Genomic DNA, 24,672 nt, shown 5'->3' with positions numbered 1-24,672 from the left:
TGAACCGATATTTTAGCCTTTATTTCTCCTCACAAAGCTGATTTTACGGTTCTAAGTTATGCCGTCGTGGAGTCTTGTGTCTATTTGTGTGCTGCTCGGCGTTGTAGTGAGATGGGGCGTTTCGTTGAACTCATATTCAGGTAGGAAGAGACTAACTTAACGTTAGCATGCGCTCAGAAAATCACAACAGTCTCCTACTACTAGCCTACTACTACTCCCACTACTATTGATGCTTAATTCAGTGTTGCTCTGGTAACTACTGATATAAAGTTGTGTACATATCAGTGTAGCAGTCTGTTGTGTTTGGGTGGTTCCTAGCTGTCATTCATTGACAGTTTCCCCATTCAACAAACTAGACAGCTAACTTCTCTCTCTCTCTCTCTCTCTCTCTCTCTCTCTCTCTCTCTCTCTCTCTCTCTCTCTCTCTCTCTCTCTCTCTCTCTCTCTCCAGGGGCGGGGAAACCCCCCATGTTTGGGGACTATGAAGCCCAACGACACTGGCAAGAAGTGACCTACAACCTCCCTGTCAAGGAATGGTCAGTGTGAAGATTCTTTTTGTGTGTTGATTCCCCTCCACTTTTTTTTTGAATTACAAATTAGTTACTGGTCAATGTCATACATGCTCTTATAATTCATTGCACAGCTAGGAGCGGTGCAGAAGTAATGTTTCTCCATATAACATAACATGTGTGTTTTTAATGTTTCTGAATCCTCAAATTACTTTCTGAATATATCTTTTTAAAAAGAAGATTTTCAATATGGTCTCAGTCTGACTTTTGCACCCCGCTGTATGTTACAGTTATTAGTTGTATGAGATGCTCTCTATAGAGCATAATACAAATCTATGAAATTACACAATTCAGGATACTTACCTTAGAATATGGCTGTGCCGTCTTTAATATATCTTTGTCAGATACTAGTTCTACAGTTTCAGTATTACGTCCAGTTCGTCTAGGGGTTAAAGGATGCAACATAAATCAGTTGGAATTGGTTAAACCAAAGTTGTTTATTAATAAATGAAGATTTTAAATTGCAAAAGGACAAACCATAAGGTATTAAACTCATGTAACATTTGTCCTCAACCAGGTACTTTAACACGGAGAGCAACGACCTGGCCTACTGGGGCCTGGACTACCCTCCTCTGACGGCCTACCACAGCCTGGCCTGTGCTCATGTGTGAGTACTTCTCTTATTATCAATATACAGACAATATATTTTACAGTTTTTCATGTCAGTTTCTTCAAAGCTTACATTGCTATCCTACTTTTTATATTCACATGAATCTACACATGTTGTTCAAAGGCATTTTAAAAAGTAGTCCACTTGCCTTTTGTTTGAGGATACATCAATAATACAATACAAACACATTTCTGTCTGATTCTTGCATCTATGATTCCCCGCAGAGCCAAGAGGATAAACCCTGCATGGGTGGAGCTTGAGGAATCCAGAGGTTTTGAAAGTCCAGCTCACAAGTTATTCATGAGATATACAGGTACAGTCAGTCACCATGGGAACAGTCAAGCCAAAAGCTACTGTGCACTGAAATCCAGTGTTAATACACAGCCTGGGCTCTGTAAACTGGCGTGTTGTTAGCTACGGTGGGCCCCCTTTTTTCTTACATACCCTTTTTTTTAACATACCAGTTTACAGAGCCTAGGATGTGTAATAACATCCACTATTTGTTCAGCACACATACACATACGTACAGGTAGCGGATTGTCAGGAGATATTCACTGGTTTTGACAACAAGTATTCTCCAGAATCGCTGACTACACCTTTTAATTGATACATGGACACGTTTCATTTTTCATTAAACATACTATATCTACCGGAAACAACTCACTGTTATTATAACATAATTATATCATATAGTGTGAAAACGTTTATTATTTGAATGCGGATGGAATATAATATAGTTCTTTGTTGGATTTCAGTCCTGGTGGCAGATCTATTAATCTACTTCCCTGCTGTGGTTCTATACTGTCTATACCTGATAGACGGATCCTCTAAGAAAAAGGTAACACACACACACACACACACACACACACACACTCACTCACTCACTCACTCACTCACTCACTCACTCACTCACTCACTCACTCACTCACTCACTCACTCACTCACTCACTCACTCACTCACTCACTCACTCACTCACTCACTCACTCACTCACTCACTCACTCACTCACTCACTCACTCACTCACTCACTCACTCACTCACTCACTCACTCACTCACTCACTCACTCACTCACTCACTCACTCACTCACTCACTCACTCACTCACTCACTCACTCACTCACCTACAGTATGTTCTGACATCTAATCGTTAATTTTTTTCTTCAATTAAAGACCTGCGATGCAAGACACATTTCATATTGGCTCTGACAATTAAAGTTGTATAGTATCGTCTTAATCACATATTTTGACTGTTCTAACTTCTAAATGCTCTTATTTCTCCAGCTTTCCACTCTGCTCTGTTTCCTCCTCTATCCCGGGCTGATCCTCATCGACTATGGCCATTTCCAGTATCCTTTCTACTGTTTATTCACTGAGATATTGTTATAATTTGCTTTTATGACAACCTGTGAAACACTGCCATTGACTTTAAATGCCCAACACTAGTAAAGTTATATATTTAAGTTAGTATGTGTTCGTAAAGCCTATGTAGGACTTTGAGAAGAATTGATTGAAATTGTAATATTGCAAGGTTTTGAAATACTCTTTAACAACTTAAAAAAAAGCTGAATTTCTGATTTAAGATTTATCAGTTGAAAAGAATAAATAATGTGAAAAGTTGAAACGGGGTCATAGTCGATGCAAAGCTAATGTTTGGACGTTACGCCCCACAGCAACATTACAGAAGACTGTTTACAACTTGAAGATATTTTGGACAAGATCATCATGTGCCTTTTGGTTTTTCATGGAATTACATGGAAGGGGAAGCAATAACAGACATGAGACAGAGTTGTGCTTATCCTCACACTATTAAACACAACAGTCAAACTAAATCTGTGAACGGAGCATATGATCAGCTGATGTTTTTTAAGGTCCCATACCACCTCAAGTGTTATTACTAAAGACTCACTTTTTTTCTTTAGCTTTTATCACAAGAGTGTTAAAAGGTAAGATTTGTTTGTTTGTTTGTTTGTTTGTTTGTTGTGTATCTTAGGCCTATTGTTTTGTATTGTATTTTTGTACAGCACTTTGGTCAACTTATGTTAATTTTTTTTTAAGATATTTTTTTTGGCATTTTTATGCTTTATTGATAGTGTAGAGACAGAGTTGAAATGGGGCAGAGAGGGGAGTGACATGCAGAGAACGACCACGGGCTGGAATCGAACCCGGGTCCGCTGCTGGCCGAGGCCCATGGGGGGGGGGGGGACGCCCTACCAACTGAGCTAAGGGCGCCCCCAACTTATGTTAATTTTTAAATGTGCTATGTAAATGAATCTGACTTTGACTTTGACCACATTGAGTCGCTTAAAACCACTTAAAAAGGTATTTAAATGTAAACATAGAAACAATTCTAGCACTTGATTGGCCTTAACTGTCACAGGTACAATGGAGTGAGTCTGGGCTTTGCCTTGTGGGGGGCTTTGGGCCTGGGTCTGGGCTGGGATGCGATGGGCTCCCTGGCCTTCTGTCTGGCTCTGAACTACAAACAGATGGAGCTGTACCACGCGCTGCCTTTCTTCTGCTACCTGCTGGGGAAGTGCCTCAAACTGGGACCCATGGGGAGAGGGTGAGTCTGGGTGGATGTGTCTTGTGTTTGAAAAAAAATTCTGAACTTTTATTGATTTATTTTTACATTTTTGGGGGATTCAGTTAAAACATGCAGTTATATACAGAAGTGATCCCAACTAGAAGGTGTCAAGGTCTTGATTGTCTGTTTGGAACCGATCTAAATGACGTCACAATCTCAACCTTTAAACTTTAAGGCGGAATCGTCTATTAAGCCACGCCCCGTTAAAAGACAGACGTCTAGATTTTAGGTTTTTTAAAGAAGGTACATTTACACATCATTAGTTAGATATTGGCAAATGTTTATTTAAACATTTCTGAACACATTGTAATACAAAAAAGTATTGTTTAATGTAAGCAATCAACTGGCAAAGTTTCATGACGATATCTACAGGTTAATAATTTCACCCTATTCACCTGAAATGTCTCGCCTTCAGATCAAAACACCTTCTCTAAAGCAGGTGAAAATAAAATGGAGAGGATTTATTTTTGTGTTTGTTATGCTTATTTAACCGCTTGTATCGTTTTAGTTATATTGTTCAGTCACTCACTCCGCATAGCCGTGTCACTGTCAAACTGGAGTGCTCAAAGCAGCAGATACGTAATGTAAGTGTGTGTGTGTGTGTGTGTGTGTGTGTGTGTGTGTGTGTGTGTGTGTGTGTGTGTGTGTGTGTGTGTGTGTGTGTGTGTGTGTGTGTGTGTGTGTGTGTGTGTGTGTGTGTGTGTGTGTGTGTGTGTGTGTGTGTGTGTGTGTGTGTGTGTGTGTGTGTGTGTGTGTTTGCTTGCGCGTGAGTGTGTGTGAGAGAACAGCGTCCTCATGAGAGCGCTGCAGAATGACTGAGGTAATCAGATTGGATGCTGTGTTACTAGTGTGTCCAGTGTCTGTTTATCTAGTAACAATGTACCAAGGGCATTTAGTAGCAAATGGAGAGCTGGATTAGATGAGCCATGGGGGGGTTAGGGGAGGGAGGGGGGGAGGGAGATATGTCCAGATGACACTCTCGCCATGCCCAAACTCCCCAGCAATGCTGCGTGTGCAACTTTAACCAGCAGCTTCCACGGATACAGCTGACAAGATAGGCTGACCTACACCCAACACTTTCAGCTGATGCATGGCTTTCACTGCATTCCCACACACCAAAGGGTCAAGGCCCAAATTTAGGACCTGCCGACAGTGTGTAGTGTACTAATTATTTGATGAATAGCAAAACACAGAACTTCTAAGGTGAGACAATGCCAGTTGATTACTTCAATTAAAATAATAATCTTTTGTATTACATTTTTTTTTTCATAAATGTTTGAGTTAATATGATACATTGACAATATCTTACTAATGATTATGGAAAGTTTAGCTGATGTAAGTTGAGATTTTTGGTTCAGAGCATTGAAAAAAAAAACCTAGAGATAATGGCCTTTGAAGATGGTTGTATAGGAGAAATATACAGACGCAATGAGACAAGGTTTTAGTCTGAACATACATTTTGTATTTATATTTTTATTGGATAAAATTATTGGAAACATAACAACCAAAAATCTCAATACTGACCAGTGCTTGAAAAAAAAAAAAAAACAATATTTTTGCCTTAGTGTCTCAAAGTGATGTCAACACTTGAAAAATAAAAATGTAACATTACAAAAAATGTCACTGTATTTTTGCTTTATTAGTGGTATATGATTGATGCCTGTCTGTGTGTGTGTGTGTGTGTGTGTGTGTGTGTCCCTCCCTTGTAGGTTGTTCCTGTTGGTGAGAATCTCAGTGACAGTGTTGTTGACCTTCGCCCTGTGCTGGCTGCCGTTCCTGTCCGACCCGGGACAGGCGGCCCAGGTGCTCCGGAGGGTCTTTCCCGTGGCCCGCGGCCTGTTTGAGGTACAGGGCAGTTTGTTAAACACAAAATCAGTAAAAAACAGCACACTGAAATAGCTTAATCTGGCCTTTTAGACTCAGTCATATGAACATTAAAGTGAAAAAAAGACATTTGTACTCCTGTCACTCAACACGCGTCTAAGAATAGCAGCTCTGTACCCGACAAGTCCCAATACTTAGTTTAAAGCTATAGTGCGTAACTTTTTCATATAAATTAATCAATGAATGTTGATTACATTCAAGCTATTGCCAAATGAGTTGACACAAAGTTGATTAAGTCTATCAGCTCCACAAAACTCTCTCTGTATTTCTCAGTATGGCAGCGTTTACAGACTGGTGTTGCCCCCCGACACTGGTGCAAGAGTTCTGAAAAATTCCAAGAAGCGCCCACGAAATGTTTCGGTTGTTGATTCTACTGCTAAGAAAAACACCTGGACGTACAGCAGAAGGTATAAAACCCATTATCTCATGTAGAAGCACCGACACTGTGGTTGAAATGACTCAGAATTCCTCATTAGGGCGACATAAATTACGCACTATAGCTTTAAGAACCAAGTCTTATGAAAACACAAACATTTTATACTCTTGTTGTCACGCAAGCGTCTAAGAATAGCGGCTCTCTCTCTACTCAACAAATCCTGATGTGTAATTTAAAGAAACAAGCGCAGCAATACAATATCTCCTGACAGATCAGGGAGATGAGTACAGCTGAATATATAGGGCTTACTAATGTGTGGCAGATGGCTAACCTTCACACACAACCCTTCCGCTGCTGGTATGCATAAGAATGTCTATCCCAGGGACGTTTCATAAATTCATTCATAAATGTGACTTTAATTAGAGTAATCCAATGTCCTGAAATACCACATACCATCAAAAGCATAAAATCAAACATGTTAGACATTTTGACTCAATAAGCCTGAGGGATTTTTTTTTTTTAAGGAGATAAAATATGTGATGCCATTTTTTTTTTGTTGTGTTTTGAACAGAGATGCTGTTATGTGTCTGTTCACCCTGAGGCCCGGTGCTGTGTCGGCTGATTTCATATCCGTTTGAAGTTGGTTTGCGGCTGCTCTTTGCACATAAATAATTCTGGGATGCTAACTAAATGTAATGCACAGAAGTCTGTAATTTTTACATATTTTCTGGCATTTTTTCTTTTATTAGACAGATTTGGAGAGACAGAGATGAAATGGGGTAGAGAGGGGGGAATGACATGCAGAGAACGACCCAGGCCGGATTCGAACCCGGGTCTGCTGCGAATAGGACTGAGCCTCCATGGGGGGGTTTGGGGAGGGCACTCTAACCACTACACTATGAGCACCCCCATTCTTACATATCTATCACAGTTTAGAGAATGTAGACAATTTAAACAGAGGGGATGGGAGGGGTCATGTGTTTTTCTTTTTGCTGAAAGGATGTTAGTGTTATTTTTACTCTCTCCTTTTCACTGATACTATTTTAATGCGTTTTCAGTACGTGTCAGTTTGAATCAAGACGCCATGAAATGCTTCATTTTCTCCTTAATTTGAAGTAAATTCTGTTGAAACACAATGCTCTTGCTAGAAACAACACCGCGAGGGATCATTCCAAATCGCAATGCAGTGAGAGAAAGAAAGGCTCTGTGATATTATAAGATTTCTCCGTGATTGCTTTATTGGTTGGAATTTTTTTGTTCGTGCCGACTTGTTCAAGATGAGTCAACATTTACTTTTTTTTAGAAAGTGGCATAATTTTAGAAGAATCCCTTCATTTTTTCATTTAGTTTTTTATAGCACCTGTAAAACCCAAATCCACACAAGATCTTTCTAACTATGTCATTTGGGGAGTTGGTTGCATGATAGTAAGCAGCTGAAAAGAGTTTGGCATATTATTTGCTCTGGTTTTTATGACACATTAGGTATTTTGAACATTCTATAAAAACTATGACTGTTGTGTCAAGGAGACACACGCCCAAACAGTCCTGTATATGGTAAATGGTAAATGGACTCCACTTATATATAGCGCTTTTCCCTGGTTTTTCACAGACCCAAAGCGCTTTTACATTGTTTTGTACACTACACATTCACCCAATCACACACACATTCATACACTGATAGCAGCAGCTACCACGCAGGGTGTAAGCTAACTATCGAGAGCAATTTAGGGTTCAGTGTCTCTTTGCCCAGGGACACTTGGACATGTGGCGGGGAGACGGGGGAATCGAACCACCGACAAACTCTCAAACATTGTACAGTTCTTTTTAACAAAGTTCTATAATATTTCTGAACACTTATTCCAATCAGATATTTGTAGACGCTTATTATGACACCAAACCTTGATATCATATATTCATTCTTAGACCAGGTTTCAAGAGGCTTTAACACATTACAACAGGCCGTTGAAAGTCATACACAACAACCTGTGTGTCACTCCTTGTGCCCTTACACACACACCCCCACCCCCACCCCCCTAGCATGGCGAATACCCTTCCAGCTACTAGTGCTTAGCCCGGGGGAAATGGGATACGCTGCATCAGATCAAAGAAAACAGTGGAATAAAATGGTGAAAGGTCAAGAGATCAGGTTCACTCTATCTCGGGGAGGTGTCGGGGGGCTCGCGATCCGCTAGAGATAAATCTGACTAATTTATGACCCGTGTGTTTTCAGCACTCCATAGCCAAGCCGTGTTCTGGCCATATGCACCGATCAGCAGCGGGCACCAACAACGCTACCGCTTTACAGGCGTATCACTGCACATCCGACAACTGTTGCTGTGACTGCTACTACCGTATAAGTGTGTTGGGACTGTCTCATAGTTTCATAGCACACACACACACACACACACACACACACACACACACACACACACACACACACACACACACACACACGCAGGCATGCACACACACACACACACACACACATTTGTATGCTGTGGTCAGTCAGTAATTGCCTCTAAGCGATAGTGAGTACCGTACTTTAAACCTTATGTAGTATGATGCCTGTTGAAAAAAAAGTCTTAAAATAGTCAGCATTGACATTTTTCAAGAATATTTTTTTATGCTGTAGTTTGTCTTAACGTTACCCTCAGACAACATGGTATTGCTTCATAATTGAGGATGTATTGTGTGGGTGTAAAAGGCCCAAAATAGGAATGATACCTTGAGGCAACATGGCACCAAAGAGGGTTAAAGACTTCCGTTGTCCGTGTTGAAAGCTGTTGTGGAAGACGCATAGGTAAAGTAACTGTGTGTGTGTGTGTGTGTGTGTGAGAGTGTGTGTGACTGTGCGCCTGTGTGTGTGTGTGTGTGTGTGTGTGTGTGTGTTTGTGCTTGTGTTAAAATGACTGACAGCTCAAAAGGAAAGGGTTTTGCGTCGGGCGGCTCTCCTTTCTGAAACCCTGTCTCACCCTCTCTCCCGTCCTGGTCCCCAAGGTGGCACCCGGCACAAGGTGTCATGGATGTGAGAAGTAATTGAACATTCTAGCGGAGGGGGAAGCAGATGGCAGCGAGCACTTTGGCAGTATTTGTTCAACGAAATGATGCAAACATAATACACAGGGTGTGAGAGACACTATACCCCCCGCTGTGACGACAGTACCAAGAGAGAGGTGGGGTGGGGGTGTTCTGGACTAATTGTGAAATTGTGCACGTAAGCAGAAGCTATCGGACAAGGGGGACAGGGGCGAGAAAGGGTGGGTAGGTTGAAGTGTGTGTGTGTGTGTGTGTGTGTGTGTGTGTGGCGGTCAGTGGCAGCTTCTGGGGCGGAGGCAGGTTGTAAGTTTACCCACCGCGCTGCATTCTGCCGTCTCACGTTGCGGCCTGCTCACAAAAATGGCAGCAAATGCTTCTGACTGTGAAATTCCAAAGCGAGCTCATAGGTGAAGGAGCCGCGCTGCTCTCGCACTCCTTACATTTTCTGCTGATGGGACCCCTACACACACACACACACACACACACACACACACACACACACGTTTGTATGGCTATACTTGTCAGGATATTCATTGGCATAATGCATTCCCTAGCCCTTTACCCTAACCATCAAAACTAAATGCCTGATTTCAACCCTTCCACTAACCGAAACCTAAACGTAATTCCTACCTGAACCTTAAAACCTAGTGTTAACCCTCAAACAGCCTGTTTTAAAGGCCTGTCCCAAAGTGAGAACCGGCCAAAATGTCCTCACTTTAAAAAAAAAAAATCCTCACTCCTTAGGCTAAAACTCAAATTGATTCTCACAAAAATAGTTGTACAAGTACACACACACACACACACAGGAACATTCCCGTAGCGGTTATTTGGAGCACGGGAAGCAGAGAGAGGAAAGGGTCCGAGACAACACACCGACAGTGGGACGTCCCAGTGCTGCTGACTGGGCTGGTCCATTAAGATCCACACAGCTGTGCACGGAGCAGCTGTAGCAAAGAGGAGAGAGGAGAGAAGTGGCCAGAAATAGTGTTTCTATCTAGACACAGGGCCACACACTGAAACCATTCACACTGGAATTATAAAGCTGATCAAGGCACGGTGTGTGTGTGTGTGTGTGTGTGTGTGTGTGTGTGTGTGTGTGTGTGTGTGTGTGTGTGTGTGTGTGTGTGTGTGTGTGTGTGTGTGTGTGTGTGTGTGTGTGTGTGTGTGTGTGTGTGTGTGTGTGTGTGTGTGTGTGTGTGTGTGTGTGTGTGTGTGTGTGTGTGTGTGTGTGTGTGTGTGTGTGTGTGTGTGTGTGTGTCCTGTGATATCATCTGATCCCCTGCACAACTGCTTAAGCACTCTAAATCAACAGTATCTCACGGCAACGCCCTCGTCATCTCTTATAAAGCACAAGTATTTTAGAGGTATTAAGGTTGTGACATATCTTCCATATCTTTTACAAACATCATAGGTCTGATTTCATGGGTCATGAAAAAAAATATATATGCAAATGGTACAGTCTAAAAACGTCTGTGGTTTCATCAGAGCTGATATGATTAGTTAATCATTCGGTTGGTTGGAAAAATTTCAAATAACGTCCATGTAGGTTCCAAAATGTGAGATGTGAGATGTGCTCCTTTTTTTTTTAAATTGCACGTTAAATCTATAAGTTTTAGGCTACTTCTGGTCGGACAAAACAAGTCAAGTGAAGATATTGCTTTGGAAACTTTATAGCTAATTTTTTATCGTAAAAAGATAATTTTTTATTGTAAATTAGTAAAGAAAAGAGTATTTTTATATTTGTGTAGAAAATGCATTTACTCATAGCGAAATTTTTTGATAACATTGAAATGACGTATGTTTCAGCAGTAGTGCTCTGTGGTTGGTCTGTATCTCTGCTGGTAATGCAGAATCATCTCCGGTGTGACCCTTGCCCTCGCGTCCCTAAGTTTACAAATAAGTCCCATGCTTTTTCTGACAGTCCAGTCAATTTATGACGGAGTCTTAACTTACAAATGTCTCTGGAATGCACTGGGGAATTTTTATTACACTCTCGGTGGGGGGCAAAACATGACTTGAAGGAATTCCACTAATGTGCTTTCTCTCCAAAATGGAATTTTTTTTTCAGCTGGCATCAGGCGTAGTATGTGTTGAATTCTGAAAATGTTTTTTGTTTTCATCTGACATCATTTCTTCGTGTGTGTGTGTGTGTGTGTGTGTGTGTGTGTGTGTGTGTGTGTGTGTGTGTGTGTGTGTGTGTGTGTGTGTGTGTGTGTGTGTGTGTGTGTGTGTGTGTGTGTGTGTGTGTGTGTGTGTGTGTGTGTGTGTGTGTGTGTGTGTGTGTGTGTGTGTGTGTGTGTGTGTGTGTGTGTGTGTGTTCACAGGATAAGGTGGCCAACACATGGTGCAGCTTGAACGTCCTGATAAAGATCCGATCCATTCTATCTAGTGACTCTCAGATCTATCTCAGGTAATCCCTAATATCCATCCTAAAGGAGCTTTCACTTTTTCCCCCTCTCAATCTTTGTTGTTATCATTACACGTTGTCTCATTTGCTCTCCCAAGGAAACAGAAACATGTGTCGTAGAAAGAGATTTTTATTTTAATAATTATTATTATTTGTATTTTTTTGGTCTTCCTTTTTCTTTTGACATGTTTGGTTTTTAATTGATGGTTAGACTTGATTTGAGGTTTGTCATGTCACGTATATAAAAAAAAGAGAGAGAGAGAAACAGAGTAAATCAAACTGCTTTTCTATTCAAAATTATTATGGAAGATTGAAGATGCAATATGGTTTATTTGTCATATGCACAACAATTACAGAAGCAGTTTATTGGCAATGACATTCTCAAGTCTCAGGCTCCTCATTTCAACAAGGCAATACAAAAGAAGAAAATGTGTATAAGAGAAACACAAGTGAAGAGAGCCACCTGAGACCATAATAAACACACAAGTAACAAGGACACAGTGCAGATACAAATTTAAGTGTAGCGATGTGAAATTATAATGTTATAAAGTGTGTGTGTGTGAGAGACAAATAAACCGTGCTATCGGGATGCAACGTAGTACACAAACAAATTTGCTGTATAATATCCAACTTGATTTTATCTGCCCCCCCCCCCCCCCCCAACACACACACACACACACACACACACACATACACAATTTCCCTCTCCCCCATGGATTATCTCCGGAAGTATTTGGATAAGTTATTTTGACCAGAAGCTCAGAAGAACCTGTCCGTCTGATGATTGCAGTGAGAAAAAAAGTACGGTGCAACAGTTGTGTTATGGCCGCTCCTGCTTAAATAACGCCGCACGCTAAATTTAGGGGTCTGTGTTCGCCGCGCGGACACGTTTCTGCCAGACTGCTAAGTCCGGGGGGGATCAAGTTGGACTGCTTTGACTGTAGTGCATGTCAAACAAATGAGAAAACACTCTTGTCTTTTTTGGCGCAGGCGAGGGGAGTGGATTGCTAAACGGCATACTGTGTGTACTTAGAATGAATCAGCTGTGAAAAGTGATACATGTCCTTTTTCCGGACCGCAAAACCCTGCCCTGCACATAACACACGCACGGCACACACTCACTTTTGTACACGCTAAATACCCACTTACCTACTGCCATCTCTCGACCACAGTCATTTTATCTCTATCTATCTATCTGTCTATCTGTCTATCTATCTATCTATCTGTCTATCTATCTATCTATCTGTCTATCTATCTATCTATCTGTCTATCTGTCTATCTGTCTATCTGTCTATCTGTCTATCTGTCTATCTGTCTATCTGTCTATCTGTCTATCTGTCTATCTGTCTATCTGTCTATCTGTCTATCTGTCTATCTGTCTATCTGTCTATCTGTCTATCTGTCTATCTGTCTGTCTGTCTGTCTGTCTGTCTGTCTGTCTGCCTGCCTGTCTGTCTTTCCATGTGCAATGGCAGAAATGGCATCTTATCAAAACATATCATTGCAAATGAGGGTCACCCCAATTGATCTCTCGAGTATAAATAAAGGTTAAATGAAATGAGATATATTAAAATCTATCTATTTATTTATCTATCCATCTATCCATCCATCTATATTTATTTTGTGCGATTTCGTACTACAATCACATTGTTGCCCTCATACTTTGAACTAACTTGCCGGCAGACCTCTCAGCACATTCACACAGTCTCTCTCTTCCGGGGCCTCCACCCCCCAGCAGGTGACAATTGAAAGGTTAAACTAATGGCTGCTAACCCTGAGAAGGGGCCAGTATTTGTCCATTTCCCACGTAGCAGAGGCATTAGTTTGCGAAGCAGGCGGTCTAAAAAAAAACGGTTAGGGTTAACAAAAGAAAAACAACGATTTAGATCCACAGTTAGACTTTGGTGAGACAGATTAATTGTTTGCATTCAACATACATGTTTACGACAACCTGCTCTCAACACATCTGCCCCTAGTGGAGTAAATAAAGTAGTTTGAATTTGAATTAAATTAAAACATTTAATCATTTGGGGGTCAAGCCTGGAATTGTGTGCATATGCAATTAGTTAAAGGCTACTTACTACAACTTGATATTACACTATGACTCTACATTTCTTCTTATGTATAACATTTTTGTTCCTGCTGCAGTAACTTTGAGATTTTAAGACTTTTTGTGCATTTTTCCATTTTGTTAATGCTGATGTGAGATAAACTAACTGGCTTGTTTGTGTTGTGTTTTCCAGTTCTGCCTGCACTCTCCTGGCCGTCCTGCCTTCCTGTTTCAAACTCCTGACGAAGCCAACCTTCTGGCAGTTCAAACTTGCCTTGGTGAGTTTCTAAGTGTCCATAACCATAGCAGGCAGAATGAATGGACCTTTACTTTAATAATAATAATAATAATAATAATAATACATTTATTTTGTATGGCGCCTTTCAAGGCACTCAAGGTCGCCTAACATGCATAAAAAAGGCAAAAACACAATTAAAACAAGTTTAAAAAGCACAGAGCTTGCAGCAGATTTTCAGTCCATGGGTGAGTATGCCTGCCTAAATAAGTGTGTTTTGAGGTGGGATTTGAAGGTGAGAGGTGAGTCCATATTTCTGATGTCCGGGGGAAGGCTGTTCCAGAGACTTTACAGAGACATGGCCTAATTTTTAACCAATAACACGTAGGCTTCAATATCATTCTTTTAATACTTTTCCTTTGTTTATGGCCTTTCTGTATTTCACTGTCTTGTCTAAACTATGATCAAATAATTGATGCTTGTTTTGTTCATTAATGGTTTTTCATTCACTGCGTTTATTAAAAAGTATGTTATCAAGTCATATCAGTGCCGGAATCAGTAGTTATATTGCATGATTTCTTTTAAATGTGTTTTTAGTAAGTAATACTGCTCTGTTTGTGGATGGGGTGGGTTTGATTTTTCTATGTAAAACACTTTGTTACCTTTTTGTGTATAAAAAGTGCTATATAAAAGTTTAATTTGAGTATTATAATAATCCTGATGTCCCTTTTCAGGTAAATTCATCTCTGGCGTTTTTCCTCTTCTCCTATCAAGTCCACGAGAAGTCCATCCTCTTGGCTGCCTTGTAAGTACAGAGGTAATGCTAGTAATGCTTTGTGAGGTTTTGTCTTGGTGGGCGATTTGTCGGCAACAATGGCACTTTTTTTCTGTCCTGTACGGATATCTCAAATAACCACGAGTATACATTTGATTTCTGCTTCGTCTGTTCCCAACCTCAAACTCGAAATAAATAATATATTTTTTTATTTGCTGACGCCTTTCTGAATACGTACAGTATAAACATCAAAAGAAATACAAATAGAATACCGTACAATAAAATCATAAAAACAAACAATACATTGGAATGCACATAGTAGTAATAGTCATAAATACAAATCTAATGTTTCTAGTTGATGTCCTGGATACTGTTGATGAGTTGAATACGTATGTGCACCTCCTCGTAGTGACATCATTGTCCTGCTGTAGTCCCACAGTTACAGAGGAACAATCTATTTAAGAACAGACTTGCTAACAGAGAGGCCGCTCACCTCTGTCATCATGCTGCGCCGCGCAGACACAAAAGATTCCATTGTCAGGGCGCATGCTGTTTTGATTGATCGTCAGTTGTCAGAGTTGGCTCATAGTTAAACCTCCTACAAGGGACTTTGAAATGTTTATGAAACGGCCTTTTTCCTCTGATGATCATAATTGACCTGTAACAGCAAACGAGACCACCAGCGAAAACAAAGTTTTTTATAGGTATTATCTTTGCCTTTGCCCGGGTACGATCTCCCGGTAACTTAGACAAATAGATTTACATCAGGCAGACCGAAACATCCTGTGTTTATGAACACTACTATATCAAAGTTTACTTTGCTTCACCATCATCATATTTACCATTATTAATCTGACATAGTCACATCCAACACATTACCTCATTGCCATGCATCCTGCCATCTCTCTTTCACTCGCTTCCTAAACAAAAGCACGTGCTGCGGGCACGCAATTGGGCGCTGGTGTCATAAAAACCTTACTTTTGTCCAAAGGTGCCACTAGAATAAATACAGACTGAAAGCTCCTCGTATTCACTTTAACAGAGTAAATGCAATAGTGTGTGTTTGTGTGTGTGTGTGTCCTGTGATTTCAAGATGCTCAGGCCTCGATTTGGTGTGTGTGTGTGTTCCGTGTGTGTTTCATTACCATTTACCTCTGTATGTGTAAAGCTGTTGGTAGGAGAGTGACGTCTGGCACAGCTCTGACCGTGAGGGGATTATTTGGTTCAGAGATCTGGGCTCAACTATTAATCTAGATTAGGGTAGATTGTTGCTTTATTAACTATTGAGTTCTATCTCCCACCTGTCCCGCTCAATCAATCAGTAATGCATGTTCCAGGGCTTAGGGAGGAATGGCAGGCAGCAGCCCGGCCCGTTGTTTTGCGCAGGATCAATTATTGGGCTGTAACAGGATCGCCCAAAGAGCACGGGCTGTAATTATGAGCTCAGCGGCCGGTGGAAAGTGGCAACCCAAACGGAGTGCAGTGTACAACGCAGCACGGGCTAGCTATGACGCAGGATACCAGGTTCTTAACAACAAGATTCTACTACACCGACACACACACACACACACACACACACACACAGTGTGACAGTATGTGTCATAAAGTTATAATTTTGATACTGTAACTTCTTGGCAACAGTCTTTCATGTTTGAATTGAATACTCATCTTCAAGTTCAGATCGGTTGCTAGGCAAGATGGCGGCAGGTGCAGGTGCCACGGTTGGCACAGGGTGACCTCTTTTTTTTTTTTTTTTTTTAAGGTATTATTTTGGCATTTTTATGCTTTATTGATAGTGTAGAGACAGAGTTGAAATGGGACAGAGAGGGGAGTGACATGCAGAGAACAACCGCGGGCTGGAATCGAACCCGGGTCCGCTGCTGGCCGAGGCCCACGGGGGGGAACGCCCTACCAACTGAGCTAAGGGCGCCCCAGGGTGACCTCTTTCTATCAGTCCAGGGTCAGGAGGTGTAAAATAGCTATTTTATATCCGCTAATTCTGGGATTTTTTTTATATTTCTGTTAAAAGTGTTTTTACTAGTGTACATTTATTGTCCCTGCTCAATCAACCTGAAAAAAAAAAAAAAAGTTGGCGTAGTAAAGGCATATGTGGATATCAATTATGTGATACTTATGTCTGACTCAATAATCAATTTATACATATGTCTTATTATCAGGTCAGTTGCTTTTATTATACACCTATGACATCAGTTCACATCTAGCTCAGACCTTACACTGATTCACTTACTAACTTATGTTTAAATACTATTGAATGCTGCTCAGTGTAGAGTGTTTTTAACAGTTAGTATATTCAACTTTGATCTTTCCTAGGCCGGTCTGCCTCCTGCTACATGAACTCCCCTTGGTCTCTATTTGGATCCTGCTGGCTTCTACATTCAGGTAAGAGTCTGAGTAAGAAATGGGTATTTGCAAACTTACCCTGCGTTTCGAATCACATACTTTTTCTTTTAATACTACGCTACATACTAAAGTACAGAAGAGTTTTAGGGCCACAGGAGAGAAAATAAAAATCAGATAAGGAAGTTTTTTTTTCATTATGTCGAGAAATGTCAAGAATAAAGACGAATACTCCAAAATGCTATTGAGGTTTGTGGGGCATTTATGTATTTTCCGCATACTACACATGCATGCATGTATTGGAACATCCTAAATCTTTTTCTGGCATACTAAATAGTATGGAAGTATGGGGATTGGAACGCAGGATTAGTCTTGTATTTTTTTTGTTTTAGTATGTAACCATATTATGGCAAAGAAAATGCTGCACATTGTGTGTTTTTTAAAAAAAAATATTTTGCTCATTCAAAAATGATATTTTGCTTGTCAGCTAGCACCTGATATGGAAATTCACTAGCTGGGCATTCTATTCTAATTTAAAAAAGAAAGCACCTATTCTCTTTTTTTCCAACAGTAAGAAGAGAGAATAAAATACATACATGCATGTCTGTATTAGCATTTGATTTGCCTATGTTGGCATTAAAACAAAAACATTACCATTTGCTATTAGTGAAGGTGAAAATGTGCAAAAATATTTTAATCAGATCAAACACTGTATTTTCATTCAAGACATCTTGCCTTTAATTTCACCAGTGTCTCCAGCCTCACTCTGTTAAATATCAAATGCTACAGGCTACAGTAACAACCATAAACAGCTAAATGGATCTTTGGATGTGTGGGTTGAGTGAAGCATGAAGGGCCATGAATGGAAAAGACAAGTAGTGCTGTGCAAATGCCGGGTCTAACTTTCACCAGCTGTTGCTAAATTCTTGCGGCAGCACTAATTGTTGTGCGTGTGGTTTAGTATAAGGATATCTGGGGATTACATGGCATAGTCTGCGTGCCTGCCGTCTAAGTGTGCGTTGTGTTGGGGGACAGGGGGTCATTCTGTGGAGCTGCTGCTTCTCAGTACTGTGTGTGTGTGTGTGTGTGTGTGTGTGTGTGTGTGTGTGTGTGTGTGTGTGTGTGTGTGTGTGTGTGTGTGTGTGTGTGTGTGTGTGTGTGTGTGTGTGTGTGTGTGTGTGTGTGTGTGTGTGTGTGTGTGTGTGTGTGTGTGTGTGTGTGTGTGTAACATGGACGTTCACATACAATACATCCTCTACTGACTGCCATTTAAAAAAATTAAAATACATCTTTTGTTTTCATAATTTGGCTTAATGGACGCTTAACCAGAGCAATTTTAAGAGGACAGAATGCAGCCAGTGTGTTTTAAATTGACGAAGTATGTATTTCCAGATTGTTAAACATTTATTTGCTGACTAGAGTAAAATACAGAATGAGTGGTCTGTTGGGCTAGATAGGTTTTTTTATAAGCTAAGGGTGATGCTGCTCTACTATAAGTCAACTGTTGTTCTTGCTCATAGCCCTCAGCTAAACTAAGATAAGCCTGGCATGACTGTCCGAGCCATCTTTCCCCAAGGGGACTGAGTGTTTGTGTAGTAGGGCTACTGCTGCATATAGTAAGCTGTGTGGTTGGCCTTTTCTAAACAAACACAAGGCTGAAGTCAATGATGTAATGTATTGGATTTATATTAAAAAAATCTCATCACCACAATGCTATGTAAAGAGTGGATCAAAGCCCCAGCTTCCACAATAGCTACTATATATCTGGATGCAATTCTTGCTAACTGTGTTTGGAACAAAAGCTGAGGACAGCACTCCAATTTGACTGATTCATTTAACGCAGCCAATAACGTAATACAATTTTGAACCAAAAATATAACACATTTCTGCCCATAATGTAATAAGTTATCACATTATTGGCTTGGCCATTAATTTCAACCTAAATAAAGTGATAAGTATATTGTTACAATATCAGCTCCATCTATTACAGTAATGTTTTTAAAAGCTGGCCAATAATGTAACAACTTATTACATTATGGGCAAAAACTTTAACAAAAAAGTTATTAGTTCAGAAATGTCTATTACGTTATTGCTACATTATCAGCTTTTATTACACTACAAAATGAAAAAAATATTACATTATTTCAGGGCTGTACAGTGCGACAGTTTTGATCGCATTTGCTACTGAAATTGATCACGTGCGATGATGAATACAAGTACACTCGCACGAGTGCTAATGAGCAGATGCTGTCTGTTTGAGACACAGAGGAGTGCTGCACAACACTGCTTAGAGGGCTCTACATTAACACTCTCCAAATTCGGGTAAATGTAGTCTTAGGCAAGTAAGTTATTGAGTCCACCCTCCACTTTGGCTGGTGAAAGATGTGTGCTCGGGACCTAGCGTCTACACTTCACCAACGGTAATAACCGGAAAGAGACGGCACGCAGTTAAGTTAGCGCGTGTGCAAACAAAACATTTCCTGTGCGCCTTCACATTAAAAGCATGTTACTAGCCAAACGTGAGTTGACTTTTTTGAAGCCGGTAAGAACAGGAAGTTCGTGCTTCACAGCCCTGCAGTGCGCTAGCTTGAAAATCAACTGCTTCAGCTGCAGAGAGCAGTCAATTTAAACAAAGTTTGAAATAACTGATAAGCCACTGAAGAACTACTCCCAACACATTCACAACAACCTATTTAACTTATCCTAAATTGTACCAATATGTATACTTATTTATTTAATAGGCTATATGTTTTAAAGTTAGGTTTTAATTAACAGAAGGACATTTACCAAAAATGTTTATTATTATGAATATAATAATGATATGTATATACAAAAAATATATAGATATTAATTTTATGGGGAGAAATATTTCTGAATCAGCAAAAAATTGCAATTGGCAGGCAGGTTAGATTATTTTGTCTAAATTACAATCAGTGCACCCCTATTAATTTTTCTACAATTATTACTGCACACACTAGGATATGACATTAATTGAGAGTTTCAAATGAGACCAAGATGACAGGCTAAAAGGTAATTAGAGCGAAATGCATGGGTTAAGGTTATGCAAGTTTTCGATCATACTTTGTGTGCTACTGAATTTATTTTTGTGCTACTGATTTTTTTTGCTTGCTAGCACCAGTGCTACCACCTAAAAAAATAAGCGTACAGCCCTGCATTATTTGCAGTTATTACGTTATGTTCTGCAACCGTGTACATTGCTCCATACTGTAAACAGCCCATTGTCCCTGTGCCCCTGTGCAGTATGCTGCCTCTGCTAGTGAAGGACGGCTTGCTGGTTCCCTATGCGGTGACATCTCTAGCGTTCCTCTTCCTGTCTGTCTACCTGCTGTCGGCTCTGGAGCGCTGTACGGAGGAGGAGCTCAGGATGGGAGCCTACCGCAGGCTGCTCTGCTTCCTACCCACACCGGACATGGAAATGGGCCCTATTGTAAAATGGAAGGTCAGTTTTGGTCCAATGCACAGTTTGGTCGAGCTAAGCCGTTTAATTGGACTACTGTCTCTGTACACAAGCACTGGGGGAATCGATTTATTTTATTTGCCACGTAAATAGTTCTCAAAAACTTCTAACCTTTAACCAAACTGGAAATGGGGCTGGATCATAACATGGAAGGTCAGTTTTGGTTCGAATTCTAAATGTACATAAGGATTCACTGTGTTGCTCTCAGCCCTTTCATCTCTTTGTTACTTACCGGGTCATTTGTGGTTCTTGTCTACCACTGTCTTTTTTACCCAGGGTACCCACAGAAATCTCAATGTAAAAAAAAAAAACTTAAATACCTTTTCAATGTCATGCATTACAGCCATACTGGCAAAAGTAGGTAGCCTGGCTCCGCCCGCCTACCTACTTCCGCTCAATTTTCATTTCACTTCAGTAGTCAAATGAAATGAAGTACGATGGTCTGGTTGGACCAGGCTAAAAAGTAGGAAGGATAAAATGAAAAAAATCTGTACGCATTATAAGGTACTTTTAGTATTAAAAAAAACATTATTTACTCACATTCATATAACAATGGCTTCATAAAGTGTGTGAATACTCAATAATAACTAAATCAAAAAGTGCGTATTTTTCACATAACGACCCCTCTCCATGGTCTTACCTGGAAAACTTGTCTGACATTCAGTATTTTTTTTTTTCATCCTACTAAAGGGCAATTGAAAAAAATGAAGTCCTTTTTAAGGAAATGTAATTCTTTTAAAGCACTGACTTTGAGAATATTCAATTCAATGTTTTTTTTAATGCTCTTAAGACCCTGTGGGTTCCCTGACCACTAGTAGGCGCCAGAATCACACATTTTCCATTCCAACTTCATTAACGTTTAAAGCATGGTTTCCTTTTACATCCAACATTGTTCAATGAAACAGCAAACACATACACACAAGTACATACAGTACACGGCTGCTTGAATAGGCCAATAGTTCAAGTGTGCTTCTTTTACATGGTAGAGGCGAGAGCGGATGTACAAACTGATGCGTTTGTAATAAGAAGGGTGCTGATTCCGGGGTCCCAGGTGGCGTGTACTTTTGAAAGTGGCACTCGAGTTAAATTGCAACGGTGTGAGAGAAGAGATACACCCCAACTGTATAAATAAAGCCCCCATGTGTGCCGCTGTAAGCTGTGTAAGCTGTCCGCTGCCAGGCCCAAGAATTATTTATCACTTATTTAAGTTTCCACCGTGTCTGAAGTGGGTGCACCGCCAGCCCCTTAGCGACAGGGGCACTGGTAGGGGTGTCAGAGATTAAGAGAAGGTGTCTTTTTATAGCGCTTGTCATTAACACAGGTTTGCCTAGATATATTTATTTACACAAGCAGCATAAATAGCGAGCCCCGCTGATGGCGATAAGGTTTCATGGGGTTTGGGGTTGCGGTGCGCGAGGTGTTTCTCTCCATCTTACTCTCACACAGACTTAACTCTGGGTCATAAAGTCCAAATAGACACATGGCTGATCTCGCTCTCAACAGCAGCTCGCTTTGCAACTGTGTAGCAAGGGCAACAAAAAAAAAGTACTTATGTTAGACTTAAAAGGTGGAGTCAGCGATTATGGAGAATGCTTGTTGTCAAATATCAGTGAATATCTATTTCCTCGTGATCTGCTTACCTGTGAACTGGAAAAAAAATCTGGTGTTAATACACAGCCTAGGCTCTGTAAACGTGTATTATGCAACTCATTCAGCTTATCGAACAACGAAGAAAAGTTTGGTACCATTCATTGCACAGTCAACATTTACTCCATCCTGACCAACAAGTTCCTTCCATAGTAGGCAACAATAATCCTAACTCAAGTTCTTCTTAATTGTTTTTTTTAAAGCCATTAACGGAGTCTCATGGTGGTCATGATTGGATATATTGCTCGGTCGTCATGGAGGCGACATGTTTAGAGAGACAGGGGTTATGATCTCCTGCTCATAAACCAACACCTGTTGACCTGACGCTCTCAGGCATTTGTCACATGACGACATGAGAACCATCGCAGGGCAAAACTGAGCAAACTTTTTTGATGAAGACAGTGAGAGACACAAGTAGAACTTGAGTTAAAATCTTTTGGTCAAACTTTCGTATCTCCTTCTTCTAAAGCTCTAAAGTAGCATCTGAACACAGCTATTTGACAGCAGCCAACACTAAACTTCTATCTAAAGAGGTCTGTCCTGTGTGGTAATCATTTCTTGGGCAGATTTTGAGTCACTGTGTCACGGAAGCTATTGATAATTTAGTAATTTTTTTATAAATTACCTCCACATTATCAATCAATATGAGTGTGCTACATGGCCACTAATGTGGCCAAGTCATTGAAATATTTTTTTTTGTTGTAAACTATTTAGTATCTGTTGACAATCCATATGTCAGTCTGATCAATATTGAGAAAATCCAGCGTTTTTCCAGCAATATGTTCAGATTTTAAGCAAATTCAAACCTTAAAAAACAGTAAAAAATATAGAAATAAGCATTTTTCCAAACTTTCCAGACTCTGAAAGAACCCTGTTTATTATAAACTCAACAAACGGTTTTGTCTTCCGTCCAATTTTTCTGAATTTGAATCAATTGCTTACAACTTTTGTCCTACTATGTTACAGTTCTACGTCTGCATGGCGGCCATGGCTGGTCTGAGCGTTGCTACTGTCGCCATGGTTCCTCCTCCACATCTCCCCGACCTGTTCCCTGTGTTGGTGTCTCTCTTTTCTTTCCTGCATTTCCTGGGAGCGTTTGTTTACTTCAATGTCATCCAGTTCACTGAACCAGCACCAAGCAGAAAGAGCCAGAAGAAGACCAACTGAATGGTGCCAAAGGTGGTGAATATAGTTAGCGATTTTGAGCTAATTTTGCTTCAGGGAAAACCAGTGTTGCACCATTGAACTTGTTATAAATGTTGAGTCAAGTTTCAAGCAATAACATTTGATGGTTCCAGCTTCTCAAATATTAACTAAACTAAAACAATGGATTTGACGATATTACTTTGGGGGTCTCAGAAATTGTGTTTTCCGAACAAACGGTTACTCTTAGAAAAACTCAATCTAGCCTTTTACATTTGAAATACTGTAGCCAAATTACTCCCTAGAAATGTGAAATAGACCTTTTTATTATTATTTTCCTTGGACCAATAATACTTCACATTCAAGCTATTAGTGGCTAATCTCACAACTACAAATAAACAAGCGATCACAGTGTACAGCTCACACTTAGTTCTGCCCGTGTATCCCCCAGAAGAGGCATTGAGGGGTCTTCTAAAGTTCAGTTATTGTTAGACCCGTTGGGGAGAGGTGTTCATTTCATGTTGTTGTAACCTTCCAAAGCCATAGTCGGTGGTGGACGTTCTAGACTTAATGATATTGAGAAGGTGTTCCCGTTATTTTGTCCACCCTTCGAGATTGTGATTAAAAATGTCTTGCGGTAAAGGCCGATGATGATCTATGTTAACCTTTTTTTTTTTTTCGTATTGGATTTCTACTGTATATTTTTTTATCCACCGTCGAAGTTATTTTGTACAAACTTGTGAAAATAAAAATTAAAAAATGTCTCAATGTCCTAAAAGTGAACATGGGGTTTTTTATTGGCATGTTGTTAAATGATTAGATTATGAGCAGCATCGTATAAACTCGTCTACATTTTACCAAGTCGTCCGCTAAATCACCTGCTCTAACAGTCTCTGTCCAATAATTGGACAAAAATGATATCTTTCAAATCTTTTTTTTACTCATTAAATATTCATTACAAGTCCTTAGACACTGCAGAAGGGGTCCGTCCTTGCACGAAAATACCGGTTCATTTTAAAACAAAACCAGTGACAGGGCAGGGCTTTAAAAAAGGGGGAAGATGGAAGGTGACATATCTGAACATAATGCTATAAAGTTGAAATACCACAGAAAAAAAAAAAAAAAGTACAATCCGCCATTTATTTTTTTCTCTCCTCCAATCTCGGAGCGAGTTAATGACAGGCATAAAACAAAATCCATTACAACTATAAATGTTATCAGGTCAGCGAGGGTTGCCGTGGCATCGGAGAGGGCCTCCGGGGGCCGGTAGCCAATAATATTATGAGCCCAAGATCTGAGTTAACTGTTAATTAATACAATGTGATTCAAACACAAGGGCCAATTAGTGGTGATGTGAAAGGCACTGATTTGTCATTTGAATGTACAAAGTTGTGGCAGTTCACTTGGAAAGATTTCTAGAATTGAAACTCTTTCTGAAATGCAAAATGAAATGAATAATATTATAATTAGTACATCATTAGTAAAAGACAGCTGTAGTAAAATGGTTTATAAAAATTCAA

At 40.2% G+C, this 24,672-nt stretch overlaps 1 protein-coding gene across 1 annotated transcript; it reads left to right on the top strand.

Moving 5' to 3' along the window:
* alg6 (ALG6 alpha-1,3-glucosyltransferase) lies at positions 1-23,856 on the top strand. The gene is made up of 14 exons (XM_080031975.1): positions 1-140; positions 452-536; positions 1,087-1,176; positions 1,404-1,492; positions 1,935-2,017; positions 2,461-2,525; positions 3,557-3,742; positions 5,473-5,608; positions 11,384-11,469; positions 13,710-13,794; positions 14,486-14,556; positions 16,858-16,926; positions 20,146-20,344; positions 22,976-23,856. The coding sequence occupies exons 1-14, from the start codon at positions 59-61 to the stop codon at positions 23,174-23,176; spliced, it is 1,527 nt and encodes a 508-aa protein (XP_079888101.1). The 5' UTR covers positions 1-58; the 3' UTR covers positions 23,177-23,856.
* Positions 23,857-24,672: the final 816 nt, after the last annotated feature.

This window comes from Ammodytes marinus, assembly GCF_949987685.1.
Source record: "Ammodytes marinus genome assembly, chromosome: 8".
Lineage (NCBI taxonomy): Eukaryota > Metazoa > Chordata > Actinopteri > Uranoscopiformes > Ammodytidae > Ammodytes > Ammodytes marinus.
The sequence above is the reverse complement of the archived record's forward strand: the minus strand, read 5'-3'. Positions and strand labels throughout refer to the sequence as shown.

Bases quoted from the DNA above. Each gene is read 5' to 3' on its own strand.
- alg6 (XM_080031975.1), top strand. From the start codon at position 59: ATGCCGTCGTGGAGTCTTGTGTCTATTTGTGTGCTGCTCGGCGTTGTA. The intron at 1,493-1,934 runs GTACAGTCAGTC...GTTGGATTTCAG, and splicing joins GTTATTCATGAGATATACAG to TCCTGGTGGCAGATCTATTA. The intron at 2,018-2,460 runs GTAACACACACA...TTATTTCTCCAG, and splicing joins ACGGATCCTCTAAGAAAAAG to CTTTCCACTCTGCTCTGTTT.